Source organism: Scophthalmus maximus, chromosome 2 (genome assembly GCF_022379125.1).
Source record: "Scophthalmus maximus strain ysfricsl-2021 chromosome 2, ASM2237912v1, whole genome shotgun sequence".
Lineage (NCBI taxonomy): Eukaryota > Metazoa > Chordata > Actinopteri > Pleuronectiformes > Scophthalmidae > Scophthalmus > Scophthalmus maximus.
Window position 1 is genome coordinate 21,287,346 of NC_061516.1, and position 19,810 is coordinate 21,307,155.

At 43.2% G+C, this 19,810-nt stretch overlaps 3 protein-coding genes across 3 annotated transcripts; 1 reads left to right on the forward strand and 2 right to left on the reverse strand.

Annotated features, from left to right (window-relative positions):
- Positions 1–202: 202 nt before the first annotated feature.
- On the reverse strand, positions 203–5,023 carry htatsf1 (HIV-1 Tat specific factor 1). Its single transcript, XM_035624815.2, has 10 exons — positions 4,840–5,023; positions 4,027–4,191; positions 3,583–3,805; positions 3,397–3,444; positions 3,097–3,251; positions 2,292–2,455; positions 2,045–2,141; positions 1,797–1,886; positions 1,549–1,686; positions 203–1,230 (listed from the first exon to the last, which is right to left on the reverse strand). The coding sequence occupies exons 2-10, from the start codon at positions 4,189–4,191 to the stop codon at positions 946–948; spliced, it is 1,365 nt and encodes a 454-aa protein (XP_035480708.2). The 5' UTR covers positions 4,840–5,023; the 3' UTR covers positions 203–945.
- Positions 5,024–5,085: 62 nt separating this feature from the next.
- Positions 5,086–15,950, forward strand: LOC118301611. The gene is made up of 7 exons (XM_047337455.1): positions 5,086–5,412; positions 5,753–5,877; positions 6,459–6,664; positions 10,763–11,134; positions 12,909–13,051; positions 14,266–14,477; positions 14,838–15,950. Exons 1-7 carry the CDS (start codon positions 5,263–5,265, stop codon positions 15,163–15,165), a joined length of 1,536 nt encoding a protein of 511 aa, XP_047193411.1. The 5' UTR covers positions 5,086–5,262; the 3' UTR covers positions 15,166–15,950.
- bnip1b (BCL2 interacting protein 1b) lies at positions 15,951–19,221 on the reverse strand. The gene is made up of 6 exons (XM_035624821.2): positions 19,094–19,221; positions 18,135–18,227; positions 17,916–18,007; positions 17,665–17,772; positions 17,195–17,313; positions 15,951–17,018 (listed from the first exon to the last, which is right to left on the reverse strand). The coding sequence occupies exons 1-6, from the start codon at positions 19,175–19,177 to the stop codon at positions 16,822–16,824; spliced, it is 693 nt and encodes a 230-aa protein (XP_035480714.2). The 5' UTR covers positions 19,178–19,221; the 3' UTR covers positions 15,951–16,821.
- Between the last annotated feature and the right edge of the window lie 589 nt (positions 19,222–19,810).

Here is a 19,810-nt window from a genome sequence, read left to right on the forward strand (position 1 = left end):
CCTCATCTTTGACCTCTGTGACCTCACTTTGTTTTAGGCTCTGCCAAAACCTGTGTTCACCTGTAACAAGCACACACACACAGGCATTATGAAAATCAGTTACACAACATTTGGGCTTTTGATCCTGTAAAGATGCCTGATCTTCTTTCATCTAATTCTTACCTCTGCAGTGGTTTGACAGCGCACAAAGCAAGAGCTTGTATGAGTGTAACTGCGTGAGAGGGTTTATTATTGTAAGTTGAAACGGAAAATGGTAGACATGCAAATACATTTGAGCATGGAACAGATTTTTGTTGGCGCAAACAAAATTTTTGCTTACCCTTTAAAATATATATCATGTGGTGCAAATCTCAAACTTCTTGCTCAGGAATGAGGCACAATTAAAATGCCACAGGACAACCGGTTCCTGATCCTTTGAGAGTTTTTGTTTCAGGACGATTCTGTGACATAATCAGATGGTTGAGAAGAGGAATCAAAAAAGCTCAAAAGCCTGATTTAAAAAATAAATGAGTGTCAAGGAGGGACATTACTTTAAAAAAAATCTCTAATAAAATCTCAGATGTTAAAAACAAATCAGAATGAATTACTGGCATTGAATAAACAATCTATTACATTTCAGATCCAACAAGTTTCAGTTTCAGACATGTATCTTTTTGTAAATCATTCATATTTTAGGGTTACGATACTGTAATCAAACTGACACTGAAATAAAGGGAAAGCTGTGTATTTAAGGAAAAGCCCTCTAGTGTAGGTCTCATAACAATATAAACCAAGATGATGATATTAGAATGGAGAAAATTATATTTTTATTTTTCCACATTACAAAAACAAATCAAACAGTCAACATTACTCCACCTCCTCCTGATCAACACAGAGCTTTGCGGCAGTTCGAGCACTATTGTCCTAATTGGCTGCCATGGGGACCAAAGATGTGCATTTAAGTGTCTAGGCTTCTTCATCATCACTTCCTGCCATGCTGCTGTCTGTAGAGTCCATGTCCTGTTCCCTTTCCTTTTCCTGCGAGGGCTGCGGTTCCGTTTCTGGGTGCTGTTCGGGCTCCGCGGTTTCGGAGGGCACCGTTGGTTCTGTGGCAGTGCCCGTCTCAGCTGGCTTGGTGGTGGTAGTGTCGGTGGTGGTGTTGTTGTTGTTCTTCTCGCCTTGCTCATCCGTCTCCAGGAACGTAGACCACCCCTTCAGACGCTCCTCTCGCTCTCGTGACGTCTCTTCCACCTGCACCAAAAAAATTATTTTGACTTGTCCGAGCTGCTCCTCTTTACAGCGACACTTGATTTTGTTTACACAGCCCCAGAACTTCTTGCCCCATTTTACTGTTTGTGTACGGACACAAACAAAATGTGTGGCTGAAGAGAATTATGGGCTGGAAAGTGAGCAAAGTAAGTGACTTGAGCGACTAGCAGCCTCGCACATTGATCAGTTTGCAGTGAAGATTATTATGTTCCTTCTTTTATTGGCTTGGCTGTGCATCCCCCAGTTCCCCTATGAATCTCAAAATATTTCTGGGCTTCGTGTTCTTGGTTTGGTCTGTACCTGATAGTCTGTCGTTCCATCCCAAAGCTGAGCAGACAGCTGCCTTCCTCCGAACCAGCGGCCGTTGAACGACAAGATGCATGCGTCCGCTTGCTCGGGCTCCTTGAATGAGACGGATGCCACGCCGTCTGGGTGTCTCTGCGGCACAATCGCAACCACGACGTAGCAGCTCTTTATTGATGCCACTGACATGACATTCAAACCCTTCTACTGTGACTTTGAAACAACACGAATTGCATGAAACTCACATCAAAAAGGATGACCTTCTTGACCTCCCCGAACTTCTCACACTCTGACCGCAAATCTTCCCGATACTCATTCAACTCCAGTGGGTCTTCCTAGCAAAGGCCAGCACAGAGATTAATACTCATTATAAACAGACTATTAGGTATGTGTGTGTGTGTGTGTGTGTGAGAGTGTGAGTGTGAGTGTGAGTGTGAGTGTGTGTGTGTGTGTGTGTGTGTGTGTGTGTGCACACGTGTGTTCCTCTACGCACCTCAAAGTCACTGGGATGGAACATGTTCCTGATGATGACAACTTTCTCGTGCCTCTTCCTCACATCTCCCTGCTTCTCTGGCCTCCAGTCCAACTGTCTACACAGACAAAGACACACAGGAACAAGACAGAAATGCTAAATCATGAGACTTCTCTTAGTCCACTTAGTAATTGTGGGGAGTGGACATTATCCCTGCATGCATGCACGACTGGGAGGTTGAATAAAAAGAACCGGGAGCAGACTGTACTTCTGTTGCTGCTGCAGCTTCTTCTTATAATCTTTGTTCTTCTTCTTTTTCTTACTGGCGTCGTACTGGCCCTTCAGCTCAAAGCGTGCTACTTCCACGTGGAGTCTGTAACCTCTGACCTCTGACTCGTCAATCAGACGCATAGCCAATGCCACCGACTCCCTCTGCAGAAAATCACAAAAACACAAGCTAGTCAGATAAGGGAATACAAATTAAAGTGAATGTTGCTCAATGTTTTTTACAGCAAACATGTTAGCAGCATTTTAAGTTTACATAATAATGTCTTTGGTAAAACACTTGTTTTTGTTGTCAAACTGAGAAAAGTGTGTCTGGGACCATGGCTCTTACAGGGCAAAATGTGCATTTGAATATGCAGCCAAAAGTTTAAAAAAACTTGGGGCTGGTGAACGGATGTTGTGATGCACCCAGTTCGGACAGTCAGCATGTTTATATGATCTTACGTATGCTAGTTACAGTTGGTTTTCTTCAGTAAGACGATTTCGGTACTGTCACATACACCACAAGAATTTTGCTTCCATATCAGGGCAGGATATTAAAAGAACCTGATATACCCAAATTGGGGAACGCCAATTTCTTAGGCATTTATGTAATCGTTTTCTTATACAAGTACCAATGTATTACAGTGTAGTAGTAGTACAGGGTATAACTGTTGTGTTCATAACATGGTGCACACTGGACCAAAAATATATTTTTTAATTTATGCAAACGGGCAGAGGAAGTATTTCGACATCATCAGGACAGGAGGAAGAGGAAATATTAATTTCAAGCAAAAAGGCAGACTAACCTTGAGATAGCAGCAGAGGCCATCTCCCTTCAGATTCCCGTCTTTGTCCTTGTAGAGTTTGACCTTGTACTCCTCAGTGATGGGGTCCCGCATCACAATGCCGCACTTTGACATCAATTCGGCAAACTCTTCGGTGCTGATGTCGGGGGGCAGACCTACGGAAAGGAGACCAGACAAGGACAGAAAAATAAGAGACAGAAAGAGAGAGAGAGAGAGAGAGAGAGAGAGAGAGAGAGAGTAAGCTACTCATTGGAAAGCTGTATTCATGACAATAAAGAAAAATATGTTATTGATACTGACCTGACACATAAACGTTTGTGTTTTTAGTGTCTTCAACATCAAACCATCCTACAGGCACAGAAACAGTGGAAGAGCCTTTATCAAAATGTTAATTTTATACAAACTTAATCTTTTATTCTTTATGCACATATACTTTAAGGAGGAAAGATTTAGTCTCTACATCTCTGGTTGTGAACGTTGCTTTACCTGGGTCTGCTTTCCTCTTCTCCGCTTTCTGCTTGGCTTCTTTAGCCGCAGACTCTTGCTGTTCTGGGTCCAGGTTCTCGGTGGCATTGCCAGCTGCCTGCTTCACCGAGGGCTTGCTGTCTGCTGCTTCAGCGCCGCTCACTGCAGCATTGTTTGCATCTGGATCGCCTTCCTTAGTGAAGCCATAGTTGGCCTGGTAGGCTGCCATGAAGTCCTCTGTTATCTAAGGAAAAAGAAGCAAACCTACTTAACATTAACACAGAAACAGGATCTAACCAGTTTTGCCTCCGCATAGAAGCTGTAGCTCTTTTACAGTGTTGTTACGTACCGGTGTCAAAACCACTGCAAAAACAGGAGCAAGAGGGAGCAGAGCTGCAGACTAGACTTCACAGAACAAATGCAATGTGAGAAAAACTAAAAACTGAGAGGTACAAATGTTCATACTTTAGGGAACCAGGCCTTCTTTTCGTTGTCCCAGTCATAGACGGTCCCGTCCTCCGGGTCGGTGTAGGTGAACGGGTCAGAGCCGTCCTCCTTTCTCTGGCCATAGAGTTCCTGCAGCCGCAGCTGCTCCGTGAACTCCTTGTTGGCATCTGGGCCGCTGCTCATCTACAACCAGCAAGTCACAAGCCGTTACATTTCAAAAGGTACAAAGCAGTCACACATTAATGCACTGATTGGACATGACTTGATTTATCAACCTGCTTTGCCATTTCCATATTTAATATTTCAGACAATATTACTGTCCATAAAAAGTTTGAATATTTATGTCATATTAATATTTATTTTAAGGACAAACTTAACTGCAAGAAAGGCAGCGTGAGGCTCAACAGTGACATCTACCCGTGGTCGAAGCAGGATAATAAATACATGTGCTACTGTCCGAGATGGGCCAGTGCTGTAAGAAGAATCACTAAATTTGTTTCGCCAATGAAATAGCACATTGTCTGTCTTGTTCCTGACACCATTACTAACCACAACAGAGAAATACGCCATTGGTCAACTAAGCATGTCTCGCTCCTGGCACCTGCCCCGCACGATACACAGTGCGATTACAGGGAGCTGACATCTTGACGAGCCGTTAGCTGGCTGATCTGAACATATTGAACACCATTGTTTGTTATCACATAGTTGTCGTGTCTAAGTTTAGGGTGATCTAAAGCTGCACACTTAGCAACATCTGAAATTCCGTATTTGTGAGCTCCAGTAGCGATGATCGGCTAGTTAATGTTAGCAGTCGTGGCTAGTTAGCCTTACCTTCTGCAGGAATGGTCCAGGCTAACGAAGATCTGCGAAGGTTAACGAGACAGATTCCGCCGTCGTAAGTGCCAAACACCCGCCAAAAGAGTGGTGGATCTGCTTTGTATGTTTAAATAATGTCACAATAAAAAGCAGTGTTAATTTCCACTGCCGTTTTACCACCAATCCACACTTGAATGAACCACTTCCGGAGTCAGATTCAAATTCAGACTGCGCACGCGTGACACTTGGGAATGGCGCGCTTGATTTGTAGTGCAACTTCTCCCGGTCCGACAGTAGTGACGGCCACTTACATATATAATCACAACGAACATTAACTCCGCCTGCAGAATTTACTGCATCTATATTTTAAGCGCCGACACATTCGCTAGCTAAGCTAGCTGTTAAAGCAGCTAACGGGTAAGTAGCAAGTAGTTTGACATGGCGGAGGGAACTGGCAACGTGAACAAGACGGCGTCCAACCTCCCCCCGGGAGACCCGCAGCTCATCGGTATGATTGTGGAGCATCTGAAGAACCGGGGGCTTTTCGACGAGTTTCGTCGCGACTGTCTGGCCGACGTGGATACGAAGGTAGGCAGCTAACGTTAGCCAGACTCTCAAGCTAATGTTAGCCTGTGTCTACCCTGCTTCTGTTAACCCGTTGTTAATTTTAGATGTATTGTTTTTAATATTTCTAGAATATACCTCACGTGCAAGCTACATCATAGTTTTCTAGTGAGGCTAATTGTTGAAGCGAGATTGTACGTAAAAAAGTGAGAACCGGTTAATAAAAGTCAATGAAAACATTGTCACTTCCGGGGTTTTATGTGCTCCACATGACGAGTGATCTGCTCTGGGTTGTGGATGGAGAAAGTCTTTCAATGCGTCAGGAAACATTGTTCACATCCCTGTCCCTTGTCGTTGGCACCAGCCCGCCTATCAGAACCTGCGGCAGAAAGTGGACAACTACGTCACATCGCACCTGAGCACGCAGGACTGGAACCCCTCAAACAACAAGAACCAGATGAGGAACGGACTGAGGCAAAGTGTTGTTCAGTGAGTCTTGTGACGAATAACTTCATTCCCTTGCTTCTGGAAAGGCACCTTCGGATGTTAGTCTAGGCTAGTCTACAGTTCATGGTTTTCATAGCCCACATGTGCCAAGACATATCATATTCAAATCCTATGGACGTGCCATATTGTCATTAGTTATTAAAGGGCTTTTCCAGATGTTTTCATATGGCACTTATGTAAATTGTGGGGACACTCAGGAGACGGTAAAAAAAGGGTGGTCAAATAGGGCTGCAACAAATGATTATTGACATAATCCATAACTTGTTTATTATTTTATCATTAATCAGTTATTGTTTGATCTATAAAATATAAAAAAAACAGAGGGAAATCCCCTTCATAAGGATGTTTTGTCAGATTTACTGTCCCAAACTCAAAGCTATTCAGGTTACAGTGAGTATGGAGTTTAGACCCACATTTTTCATGAGTAAAGGTTGAGCCAAATAACAGTGCTTCCTCTCAGTATTTTGTTACGTTTTCTCTCTGTTCCTTTATACCCCCACGTTCTTTGGTAGGTGTAACTCCTCATTGTGTTGTGTGTGTGTTTGTTAAATTTTTTTTTTTAGATCGGGTATGTTGGAGTCTGGTGTTGACAGAATCATCACGCAGGTCGTGGATCCAAAAATGAACCACACTTTCCGGCCACACATCGAAACTGCCATCCACGATTTCCTGTCTGGGGACCGGAGAGAGGAGAGCACTTCAACCTCTAACTCCGCACCAAGTGAACAGACAGAACCCCTGGAGGCCCCATCCGCCTCTGGCCCCAAAACCCCCTGAGGTCCGTTTACAAACTGAAGTGCCGTCTCAAGAGCAATTTAGAAACACAGTAAAATCGGAGAAATCGGTGTTCCCTCTCTCTCTTGCTGCAGGTACACATGCTGCAATACGTACAATGTTGTGTGGCTGTTTCAGCCTTTTGACAGGTTCAGGCATCGGGAAGAGAGGAAGGAGGAAGTTGTTTCACTGCATTCAAAATGTTCAGCATCCGGTGTTGTTTAATTGCCTGTGCTGCATGAGGATACAGCAGGAGAAGTTACACTGACACTACACTGCATTGCACAAAGCTGGAATATCATTTTTGAATATTTTGGTCACGCCTTTTTTTTTTTACATGTGATATCTGACAGACAATTTGACTCTGAAGTGTTATATTGTGTAAAGCAGATATTTCACTTGGGGTGTTTATGTAAACATTTTTTCCCACTATTAAGAAGTTGACCAACTATTTCAAACTTGAAAACTCTTGTCTGCTCTGGTTTAGACTGATGAGTAGGAGTCAGTGGGATGTTTAACGCGCAGTAAGGAGAAGAAGATCCTGCCGCTTGCGTGGTGCCTGCAGACTCACAATGGATTCTTGCAAGAAATGTGTGTAAATATATGTTCAGTATCTCAAGGTCGTCATATCTCATCAGACCCTGTCGGGTTTCCTTTTTGTACGTGTATTTTTTATGTAGTTGTGTGTATGCATCTTTACTAAACTGGACGTCATGTTCCTCTCTGTCCTCTTTGCCTAATCGTACCTTTTGCTTTTATCAGTAAAGATACTCTGATGTACTTCATATTAGATGGTGTGTTAGTCTGTGAAAAGACGAAAGACACACAATCATGTCCTCTGCGCCAGTGCGATAACTTTGTTTTGGCTGCGGCGAAGCAGATGATCACAAAACAGTGCCAGCAGGTGGGGTAGTTGTTCTTGCCTGGTTATTTTAAAGTCAGAATCCACCAAAAAAGGGTTGATATTACTGAGAAAAACCTGCTGCCTCTGAAATCCAATCTGGTGGTGCCACTTGTACACTGTGCATCCTTTCTGCATAATTGACAGGACCGTAGCAGCTCTATTACAATGTGTGGTATGCAGCCCCTAGCAAGTCATACGGTTCATTGAGTGACTTCACTGACTTTGTAGGGCGGGTGGAAGTAAACTCCAACTGGCTTTGTTCATCCTGTTCTGTAAAAGATACCTCCAGCCCCGCACCATACACAAATTATGTCTTTAAAAAAAGATTCACCTGGAAAAGGATCTGGGTTTTTTTTTAGCCTCAGTAAATCCAGTCTCAAACTTCAGTCAGTTTCAAGTGTTTGTGTGCGTCATAACACACTGCGCAACTTTATTGATTCAGCTACTTGTTTTTGGCAGCAGATAGATCTTTATGTTAACACAAATATGTGTCTGTAAATTTAATGCTGTGCGTGTGCACGCGTGCCATCAGCATTTGTCCGCACAAGTCGCGGTGGTAAATGTTGAATCAGAGAACAAATTGAATTGATGAATATATATTTATTTGTAATGATTTCAGTAATCCCTGACCATTCAAATATCATTTTATGAACTGGAATAGTTTCATTGATTTATTAATTGTTTAAACATTTAATAATTCTTATTTTATCGTCTAATAAGACATCAAACAATGCAGCATTTTATAAACATTTACATGACACCTGTGGTCTTCTCAAAAATAAAATGTTTAGTACTTAACCATAAACCATACTAGAGGTCAAAGCATTAAAAAAATGTTATTGTGAAGTGTTATTGAGAAACTGCAGCAACTTTTCTTTACAACAAGGTCCTGTAGACCTCACCTTGAAATTGCTCAATCGGTAATAATGATGCTGTGGAGTTTGTCAAGAGCATTTTTGAAAACAGCAAACGCATCAGGACCTTGGCACCTTAGTAAAAAATAAAATGTATTTCTCAATGTGGTTTGTGTGAGCAGAGACCTCAAGATCAACAACGCCGTTCTTGAAGTTGTTATGCATCTCGCAATGCAAACTGGAGTGAACTGAGCACTTGAGGTTTCAGCTAAGTGAAGACAGAGTTTATGAACCCAAAGGTTGTAGTAATGCATCCTCCTCAGATCAATTATCCCAAAACAGATACTTGTGTGTGATCTATATGTACACGCACACACACATACTGAGGCCAACATGTAGAATGTTGTTTACAGCATCATGTAAGAGACAAGAGTGCAAGAGGGTCCCGCGTGTGCGCTGTTTGCACAGCAGTGTCTATGTACACGACGTGCCATTTCGGTCATGTGAGTGTGTGTCTGTTTGAGTATTCGTGTGTGTGTTTGGTGTCGGGGTGAAGGGTCATTGTGTGGGTGGTCAGCAAGGGGTTGTGTGAGGGAAGCTGTGGGATGTTGTTTTGAAGCAGAATGAGCGAAGAAAAAAAAAAAGGTCCTCCAACCGATGTCCAAACATTTAAACATTAGCCCCTGTATGAGTGTGTCTTCCCCAACTGGGCCCCTTGCATGGACACGCACATAAACACACCTTGTCTTTCTACCTTGACCTCCAACACACACTTGTTCTCAACTGTGCTCACTGAAGGCCTCTTGCTTGGATGCAGGGTAGATAAACCCAAGGAGGCAGAGGTATTTGTTTGGTTGGCACGGAGATGCCGATGTCATGGTGTCACATGGCCGTGACCCGTCCCGTTGTGCATGTCAGGGGCCCGAGTTCATGGCCGTTCCGATTCAAAACGCACAACAGCAACAACTAGGCGGCGACATTTGAACGCATCGCAGTGGAGAAAACAAAGATGACCTCGCCTTTGTCTCAAACAATATCATATGTTTGTTTGCTTTGTGTACAATGAAATAGGCACGTGGAGATAATATTTGGTGTAAGGAATAAGCCCCTTATAGATGTAGGTAATGGTCTTCATCCGGTTTTATTCTCCTTAGTGTTTGGTTGGTCAGTGCAACGCTGTCGTCCAGACTCAAATATCACAGGTAAGACTTTGGTTGGTGGTTTTGAGGGAAACGTCTGGACAACCTTTGGCTGGATTACCGTGAAAGTGAGTTCACCCATTGATAGAGTCCAGAGGATGAACTGTAACAACTGATGTGGTCCTCTAATCTTTCATCGAGCAGCAGCATCATGTTGAATGCCATCTTCTATTCATGCTCTATATACCTGCAAGCTATTCCAAACAATGCCATCTTTACACTAATTGCCAACATTAAAACGGTGACACAAAACTTGACTGGTGAAAAGTTAAGTTTAATATTAAACATGGTCATAGGATTTTTACAAAGCCCAACCTTTTTTTTCCTATTACACATTTTTTATTACAAATCATTAGTAAGTGATTTGAAAAACCTGTTATTAAAACCACTAAGTACAAGTTTAGAGTATTTTAAAGTGTGCCTTGTTAGAAAGGGGCCATATTGGATATTTTGTAGTCGTAGCCTATTTGCATAGAAAGTGTGTTATAGACAAACATGTTTTTTTGGGGGGGAAAGTAAGTTAACAGGAATGAAGCTCTCTAAAAAAAACTGAGCCTCTTCACATTCTCTCTCTCTCTCTCTCTCTCTCTCTCTTTCAGTGTGGCTGCTTCTGATACGTTCCTTACTGCACGTCTCTCTGCCAAGAAAGCAGCTGCTAACCCTCAAACACACGCACACACACACACACACACACACACACGCCGGCTGGCCGGCTGGCTGGCTGGTGGGTTAATTGAGTGCGGATGTCTTGAGTGGCTGACCTTCACGTACCCCGCAGACTCCAGAGGAACAGGAAGACCTCGGGCTATGACAACACTTTTACAGTTTGTGAATGTGAGATTTATTTTCTCGGACAAGTCTTCATTAAGTTATGGGATGAATGCAAAACAGACAAATTCATATTATGACTATATAAAATAAAATAAATAAATAAAAAGGATATCTAGGCTGGACACAAGTGCAGATGTCAATCACGGCTGCTGAAGCACATCGAGGTCTTCTCCTCTCATCAATGATAAACCTTTGGCCTCGCTGCCCCGTGCGCGTTCGCGGGGCTGCGCCGTGATTGGCGAGGGGACACACGCTCCCTTCACTCAGGCCGTCGTGAACGCGCGCCCCCGTCCCGCTTATATCAGCCCGTCATGCCGCGGTCATGCTGCGTAGTGGAACCCCGTCCTGCAAGGCTGCACACTCCTCCTCTTCCTCCTCCTCCTCCTCTTCCTCCTCCTCTTCCTCCTGCTGCTGCTGCTGCTGCTGCTGCTGCTGCTGCTGCAACAACCCCTGCAGTGACAAACAGTTCCGACGGGGGGGAAAAGAAAAGAAAAGAGCAGCCACTGAGCATCAGACTTCAGCTCAGTCAGTCTCAGATATGCCGGTGAACTTGTCCGCTCTGCATTTCGTAGTTGTCCTGCTCCTGGCCTGTCAACAGGTGCCGACCGTGGAGCCGCATGATGTCCAGGAGAAACAAGTGAGCCAGGCCAAGAGACGCCTCTCCCCGCAGAGCACAGGTGAGTTCAGCCTCCACGCGCTGCCTCCAGCGGAGCCCCCTGGTTGTGACACATGGGCTCTCTCTCTCTCTCTCTCTCTCCCTCTCTCTCCCTCTCTCTCTCTCTCTCTCTCTCTCTCTCTCCAGACTGTCAGGATGAGGTCGCAGGTCGCCCAGTCAGTCACAGTCCCCCTGGGAAGTGTGTGTGTGTGTGTGTGTGTGTGTGTGTGTGTGTGTGTGCGTGTGTGTGTGTGTGTGAGACGCGTTGTTTATGATGTTTGAATATGCCCCTTGTTGCATTTCAAGTCGTTTAATGTTTGGACAGGGCTCGTTATATTCCTCGACGTTAGGGCTGCAACTAGCGATGATTTTCACAATCGATTAATCGGTCGATTATCTTCTCGATTAGTTGTTTGGTCCAGAAAATGTCATTACATGGTGGGAAAATGTCGATCGTGTTTCACAAACCCCCAAGAGGATGTTTTATTTTGTTTACTGTCACACGAGGAGCAAATATTCACATTTAAGAAGCTGAAATCAGAGAATTTGAACTTTTTCTTCTTAATAAAAACTACTCGAACCGATTAATCGATTATCAAAATAGTTGGCGATTGATTTAGTAATTGATTAACTGTTGCAGCTCTATTCCTTACTTTGCTTCATTTCATCTGCACCAGCCTTGATAATGACAGATTGGTCGTTATGTCGTTTGGCAATAATATCAATGTTTATTATTAATAATAATAATTATAATAATAATAGTCTACACTGACAGTGGCACATGTCTGCTGTGTGCGCGCAGTCAAGTCACATGACCTCATGGCACCTCTTGTTTGTGGGTCTCTGTTATTGCACCCCCCCCCCATATGGTTTACAGTCTGTGGTGTGCAGCCTTTTATAGTTCAACCTATAGCTGCCACAGGCCGGACGTGCGTCGGTGCGCGCCGTGCCGTGCCAGGCCGGACACTTGGGCGCGTGTCCCGCTCGGTTGGTGGCTTGTAACTCAATGCGCAGCTCCGGCGGCCCGATCCTGTCGAAGCACATTCCCTCCGTGCCAGCGGGGCGGTGCATGACTGACCCGCGGGCTGCACAGCACATACACAGCGGCAGCAGCACGTAGCCTATAGCACGGGGCCCAGCCACCGCCGGAGCAACAGCACAACAGCAAACCCCTTGAAGTTTAACTTGGAATCAGATTCCCAAAGCGAACACTCTCAAACATGAGTTCAAACATGTAACTGAAGGGAAGAGGTTGCTTTTAGAAAGGTAAAAAGTGTTGTTGTCCATCACTCCTCTCCTCTGGACGATTCCTCAGCCCTGCTGTGCTGTCCACTGCAAATAACGTAATAAGATAAAATAAAAAAGGGTGACTGTTCATAGACCCTTTGATAAACCTTTGATCGGCAACTCTTTCTTTCTTTCTTTCTTTTACATTACAAAAAGGCCTGGAGTCTTGGCCGCTGCGGTGTCTTTGGGATCCTAAAATGCACAGAAGGAATCATAGGACTTTATTTTTAGTATTTAAACAATGTGTAAACGGTCAAGGTCGTGTAAAGATGCATTCTGGTGCAGGCCAAATCCAAGAAGCCGGTTATACTTCTTTGAAAACAAAAGTTTAAAAAAGATGATCCACAATGTGGCCCCATACAAGGGCAGTGAACTCACTACTACTTGAATCCCATGAGGAGTGTCGTCAGCGTGTACAACCACAGCAGTGCATGTATTTGGGAGAAACTCTCCTGTGGCTTCACCATGGGGAAGTAAAAAAAACTCATCTCTCTCTCTTTCTCTCTCAGTCGAGATTCAGAGTTGCCTGGTGAGTTCAGGGGATGTCGGCTGTGGGACCTTTCAGTGTTTCAACAACAACTCCTGTGAGATCCAGGGGCTGCACCACATCTGCCTCACTCTGCTGCACAACGCCGGGCGCTACGACTCACAGGTGGGGGTGGGAGTCTGACCTCATTTCACGCGGTGTCCGATAGTTAGATAAGACATTGTCAGATACATGTCGGTATTTGGTTCAATCCCCTCTGTCATTACAGTCATTTGTGAGGAATGTTCGCCGCATAGTGAACAGTGTACAGTTATGCACGCGTTACAGAATAAACTGACAGGGGGGAGGGGGGTGGGGGACTGGAATGAGAGAGGGAACAGCCTGTCTACTTCACTAGAATAGAAGTGCGTGAGAGTGATGCAAGTCTAACGTGTCTCCAGTGGGTGATGCTCAGTGAAGACCTGTGTGTGACTGTGTATAGATATATAACACCATCCATACAGTAACAATGCAACCCAGTGACCCTTCCTCTCTGACGAGAGCAGGATTCAAAGAGACATCCTTGTGGTAGTTTTGCGTCACTTTGCAGTCGCTTTTGATTCTGTTGTGTCTCTTCATTGTATATTTTTGTTTTCATTTGATTTACATATCAACAAAAATAAATGCTACAATGGTCACTTCATACAAGAGGCCCCCGTGACCCACAGGGCCCCTGTGCCTGTGCACAGTCCATCTTAAATATGCACTTAAAATGCATATTTAATAAATGTGCACTTCATGGTAATGTACATACATATTGTGCTAAAAGATTAAATAAGTCTAAGGCTGCGTGACTCAAGCTAAACGTCAGTATCCTCCACGTCAGCCTCGTCCACTGGTCGTGTAAATAAAGCGCTGTTCTAGTATTATTTGAGAGAAAATGGTAAATGGAAGCTAATTATGAGGAAAAAATAACCACACTCAAACAATATCTAGTCACCAACCAACAGATGTCTTCGGTGTTTATGTACAGTAATTCAGTCTCGGGCGGGGAACAGCTGGGGTCGCTGCAGTTACTAACATTACCCTAAAAGTGTTTAGCTTCCAGGACCAGCTTCCACACAGTGGTGAAATACTACATGGTACATGAGCTAATTGCGTATATAGATCTGTTTTTGAATCCACCTTTTACCTCACAAACTACTGTGGTTAGTTCATTTGCCTTCTCTTTGGATTTGGAAGTACTGTAATGCTAGGTTACCGCTCTAGGCTGTACACAGACATGCCAGAATTGACGTTGCGATTGCTCATAACGTGCAGCTTTTGCTAAACGTGCCATCGGAATGTACCATTGAACTTTCCTGTGACGTTCCTTCTCCTCCTCCTCCTCCTCCTTCCAGGGCAAGTCATTTGTGAAGGATGCGTTGCGTTGCATGGCGCTGGGACTGCGCCAGCGCTTCAGCTGTGTGAGCCGCCGGTGCTCAGCGGTCAAAGAGATGGTGTTCTCGCTTCAGAGAGAGTGCTACTCCAAACACCAGCTATGTCTGGCACTGAGGGACCACATGGACACCACGGGCAACCTAGTGCAGTTCCACTTGATGTTTCCACCAGGGTGAGAGAGAGAGAGAGAAAGAGGGAGAGAGAGACACACACACACACTTTTATGACTGACTGGAATGAGCTGTTTTATTATTAAACCTGTGCTCTTCCTACTGAGATTTCAAATATCTGTTCTCTAAAAAAAACATTTCTTTCTTGCTTTAGATTAGGTGGCCAAATGATGGAGAAATTGACTCAAGATGAATTTCAGCAATTAAGAAAAAGTACATTTATTGTATCCTCTGTTCCGTCAGAATTACACTAGCATCACTTCATGATGAGTGTTTTCTCTGAATATGCAATCAAAAAAAGTTTTTAACAAACACAGGAACAAACGGCAATATTTTTTCTCTTCTTTCTTGTGTGCTACCAGGCCGTACGTGGAGCTGGTGAACTTCCTGTTGAAGTGCGGCGACGAGGTCCGGTCGTGGGTCAGCCGGCGGTTGCGCGGGCAGTGCGAGCAACACTGGGGGGCGCTGTGCAGAAGCTTCGGCCGCACCTGTCCTCAGTCAGACGCTCCGCAGCACACCACCGATCCACCACCACCACCCACCGTGCCCTGGCCTTTCACTGCTCTGGGCACCGTGCAGCAGCCAACCAGAGCGGCCCAACCAGACGACGGGCGCGGGCTCAATCCGGTCGACAACACAACCCAATCTGCTGTCCCCGCGTCTGAGAAAACCAATGTTACCGCCTCATAGAGCAACAGGTCGACCACAGCTGTGCAGGCAGATGTGCAGACTGGGTACACAAGAGATACAAAGATCATGCACTTATTACTATTATTATATTAGCAGTAGAATTAGTCAAAGTAATGGTAGTTGTAGTTTTATTAGAGTAGTCAGTCTAGTTTTGCAAGCAATGCAACATAACTTATTTAATCTGTTGGCTATTTTGCCATTAGTATTTTTTCTGTTAAGTTTGATTTTGTACAAGGATGAAAACCATTTATCTACCTCACTTCAACATCAAAGTAAGCCACAGTGGCTGGATCCTGCAGCAGCGGATACGGACACGAGCAAACACTAACTGTCTCTAGCTCGAGTGCAGCTGATGTAAAGTCAGTATTCTACCTATTTAAATCAGTTTTGTTTGTTGTTGGTTTATTTTTTGTATTTATGAGCATTGTTATTTTATGCACCAAAACAACATCAGACATTATCTTGTAGACAGGGGTCACGGGTGCAGTCTGCAGGAAGGGAAGCACTCTCCTCATTAGGATGTATTTTTTAAATGTTGTACTTACAACATTTTAAACAGACCCCGGGTTCAAAGCTGTATTTTTAAGTTTTTATTTAAATTAATCTAAAAAAAATTAAATTTGTAAGCAAATTTTTGAATGAAATTAAATAAGCTACAATGATGTTTGTTTGTTTGTTAAGTTAGTCCTGACTTGTTTATCATGTCTATGATGGTGATGTATTGTTGGGTATTCTGCCATCTAGTGGCACATCTGTGGTAATAAACACAACGACACAGCCCTCCATATGTTGAAAATATATTGAGCTTTATTCAAAGTAACAGACCTTAAGTTTAACATCCACACAGCCACTGACAAGGTAAACTCATCCACAACTTTAACAACTGTGTCTTCCTCTCTTGAACACACACAGATTGTAAATTGACAATAAAAAAGTAGACAAAACAAAAGGTTACTGAATACTGCAGCTTTCACCCCGGGTAGTTCTTAATGCCAGATGAAGTATTAACGCTTCGGGATGAATCAAAGTGCCCATTTCATGCAGCATCATCAGGTTTAGAGGTGTCGGAATGAAATTCTCAATTCATAAAATTCAAATGATCTCAAAGCCCTTCTCTCCTTCTGTCACTTTTCATGCAACACCACGAAGGCCTTTGGGAAGCCTTATTGTACAAATCAACACCAAGATGTTGGCAGTGTTCTAAGAGAGATCAGGGAAGACGTGTAATGCAGCCAGGAGCGGGCTTTTCCACCCTCATTTGAGTGCGGCCATTTGCAACAAATTTAAATACGTTTGCCTTTAGACAATGTCAAACAACAGATATAACCATATTTGTTTCAAGCATGCTGAGTCTTTCAACCCATCGCTGTGGTTGCATGAAACCTCCTAATTCCAGTTTTAGTCTTACACTGAAGTCAACCATACAAACAAAGTGCATTTTGTTCAAGCTAAAAACAAGGATGCCAAGCAACGCACAACGTTTTCACTCGGCACCGTTTCTATAAGCAGCGGTCTAGTCTCCATGCTGCTTCTAACTCCCCATGTTGTACATGCGTGAACCCTTCACCCGCTGAAACTCCCTGTAATAGCTTCCTGCTGAGCAAAATACCTGGAACGTATTCCTTCTGTAAGCAGGTCATTGACCCAGCTGGCTGGTTAAATGAAGGGGAAGAGGCGTTTCTTAAGGATGTAGAGGACCGTACCGAAGAAGAGGGCCAGAGCCAGGAAGATGAGCAGCTTGTCCGTCAGCTCTCGTCGGTTGTACTTGAGGATCAGTTTCCTCCCCAGGTGGATGGTTCCCGTCATGTTTCTAAACTCATCATTGGTTTCCTGCACTGTCTTCGAGGAAGTGGCTGTGGTGGTGAGGAAGAGGAGGAGTAGAGGTATTAAAGGTTTCAAAGATTGGAGATGCGGATACAAAAAAACAAAATAAGCAGAATTATAACAGGGAAATGGGTGAAAAAGGTGTGACACAACTATACAAACACATGGACAAAGTACAGTTGTTGTTGTTGTTGTTGTTTTTTACCCAGGGTGCCGATGGAGTCCTCGCTTTGCTTCACCTGCTCAGCCATCATCCTGCTCATAGACATCAGATTGTCTGTGATGTTGCTACTGGTTTCCACTAGGCTTTCTTTGGTCACCTTCCTGAGACAAATACACACAAACCAGGTGATGCAGGGTTTCTGTTTCACACGCCAGGGAAACAGTAGACTTTTTGTTATAGAGGAAAGGTTGTTAGGAGAGTGATAAAATATCTCCTCTCCTTTTTCACAATAAAAGTGAAGACAAAATTGTTAGTTTCTTCCCATCGAGGTCAGAAGAAGACACACCCCGAGTTTGCATCTGATTAAATTACACTGATATTCTTCCCTGAGGTTCAAGCCTAAACCTAACCCAATCAGAGGCATGATAGCGGCTTCCACAAACTTCAATTTATGGAGCTGATTGAATAAATACTTTGCCTCCACAGTAGAGTCTCAGCAGAACTGCACATACCTCTGTCTGGTGCTGGGGTTTTCTCCCTCACGCAGCAGCTCGTGTTTCTCCAGGCTGTCTATGGCCAGTTTACAAGCCAGGTTAGATTTCCTCCACGCTGTCTGGTTACTGGAATCCACAGACACAGAAACCTTTTTTTGAGCTCAAGGTGTGGATGTACTGCACGTGTGAACGTATACGTGCGTATGTGTTTGTGTGTGTGTGTGTGTGTGTGTGTGTGTGTGTGTGTGTGTGAGAGAGAGTCATTACACCTCAGCATCTGCCGTCTCTGACTCTCTGTCTCTGCCTGGATGGACTGTCTGTCCATCTCTCTGTCCTGCTCTCTGGCCATCTGCTCCAGATCCTGACAACAACAGCATCATCAACTTGTCACATAAAATACAACAGTTTGGATTTGAAGCTATAAAAAATCTGTCACCTTAACACAGCACATATGTGCTGCTGGCGCTGGCGCCTGATCTGTTACTGACCTGTATTCTGAGCCTGAGCTGGTTGAACTTCTCTTTGACCTGAGCGTTGAGCTCCCTGAGAGCAGGCTGAGGTCCAGGACAATCCCTGATGTCCTGCAGGTATAAAAAAAATGGTTTTCATGCTGTTTTGTTTAACATGCCCATTGTGTATGGGCCTGTTAAAGCATCACATCAATAAAAATATCCAAAACAAATAAACAAAAATACATGTTGTGACTTGTGTGGTTTTGCATGTAAATAACACCTGAAAACTTACAGACCAGTAACCAGCTCTATTAATTTATTGATTTTCTTTGTATTATTTTTGATTAATCATGAGATACAGCACGACGTCATGTACATAATCTCATATAATAATATTCAATAAGAAATGTCAGAGCTGAGACTAACGTCATTGAGAGATAGAACTAGATTTAAAATGTTAAACCACTTATTATGATTGTTACTTTGATGGAATTGACAAATCAATATCTCCTGATTGCAAAATTCAGTTTTAAATTCATAATAATTACCTCACTGCTTATTTTAGTTTTGAAAATGTAGCTACGAATTTTGGAAGAGATGTTTTTTGTGGATTCATATGTAAAAATCCAGTCAGGAAGATAAAAACCGACATCTTTGATCAAACATTTCCATCCTTCATTATTGTATTTTTCCATATCGTCTAAGGTATCTGTCGACGTTCATGTGGACAGACATTGAAATTGATCTTTTATGCCTGTTTGTTTGGAGAAAGTTCCGTTTTCACGAAGGGAAATACCTCACACAGACATCGAGTGAATAAAACAGTTGACTGAAGGAAAAAAAAGTCTAACAGTTTCTATCATTATGCGAAGTCAGCGAGTCAGCGAGTTAAGTTCAGTTAGCATTAGTTCGCGGACACATTTCTAGAATAAACACGACACATTTACAATAAATGCATGAAAACATTGACAAACAAACATATTTCCAGCTGCTACCTGAATGAGAGCCTTGATTTCTAAGTCATATTTGATAATTTCTTGTCCACAAATTCGGACGTGGACATCCGCAGAAGACGCCATGTTTGTTTTTGTACGGCGAGTCGGACGGCCAAAACACGCGGCGCTCTACTGAAGGCGAAGCAACAAAGACCGTAGTTTTTTTTTTTTGTTTTTTTTTTTAATGCAGTGACTTAAACTAATTCAAGAAAAAGGGGCAGTGGGTCAAAAACCCAAACCGTGTTATTTCTTATGAAAAAAAAACCAAATTAATGAAAAGATTAACAATTTAATTTTGGGCTGTGCTCATATGTTCAAATAAATAATAAATATTTATTTTATTCAGAAAACTTTTTTCATGAAACTTAAATTTTTTTAGATTATCCAATTCCTACTGCATATGGATAACATCTGTGGGCTACACTTAATTCATGTGACCTTAATCTCTTCATCTCTTGATTGTTTTATTTGTATGTCTGTACCATTAAAATCACCTTGAAATATTCTATATATTTGTGTGCATCAACATATTTGACAAATGGGTCAGATAGGACTCAATTCAAAATTAAGTTATGTGGGTTCACATGCTTGACAACATGTTGAGTGTGTCACTGACATGTGAGTTTGAAAAACAGAACCAACAATCGGCCTTTGACAATTCATGCATACAAATTTTCACAAAAAACATAAAGGCATTGATCACTCAGTTTAAATTCC

Bases quoted from the DNA above. Each gene is read 5' to 3' on its own strand.
- htatsf1 (XM_035624815.2), bottom strand. From the start codon at position 4,191: ATGAGCAGCGGCCCAGATGCCAACAAGGAGTTCACGGAGCAGCTGCGG. The intron at 3,252-3,396 runs GTCAGTATCAAT...TCCTTTCCGTAG, and splicing joins CACAAACGTTTATGTGTCAG to GTCTGCCCCCCGACATCAGC. The intron at 1,687-1,796 runs GTGAGTTTCATG...ATTGTGCCGCAG, and splicing joins AGAAGGTCATCCTTTTTGAT to AGACACCCAGACGGCGTGGC.
- bnip1b (XM_035624821.2), bottom strand. From the start codon at position 19,177: ATGGCGTCTTCTGCGGATGTCCACGTCCGAATTTGTGGACAAGAAATT. The intron at 18,008-18,134 runs GTCAGTAACAGA...TGTTGTTGTCAG, and splicing joins AGCTCAGGCTCAGAATACAG to GATCTGGAGCAGATGGCCAG. The intron at 17,773-17,915 runs GTGTAATGACTC...TGTGGATTCCAG, and splicing joins CAGAGACGGCAGATGCTGAG to TAACCAGACAGCGTGGAGGA.
- LOC118301611 (XM_047337455.1), top strand. From the start codon at position 5,263: ATGGCGGAGGGAACTGGCAACGTGAACAAGACGGCGTCCAACCTCCCC. The intron at 5,878-6,458 runs GTGAGTCTTGTG...TTTTTTTTTTAG, and splicing joins CTGAGGCAAAGTGTTGTTCA to ATCGGGTATGTTGGAGTCTG. The intron at 6,665-10,762 runs CCCCCTGAGGTC...CGCTTATATCAG, and splicing joins ATCCGCCTCTGGCCCCAAAA to CCCGTCATGCCGCGGTCATG.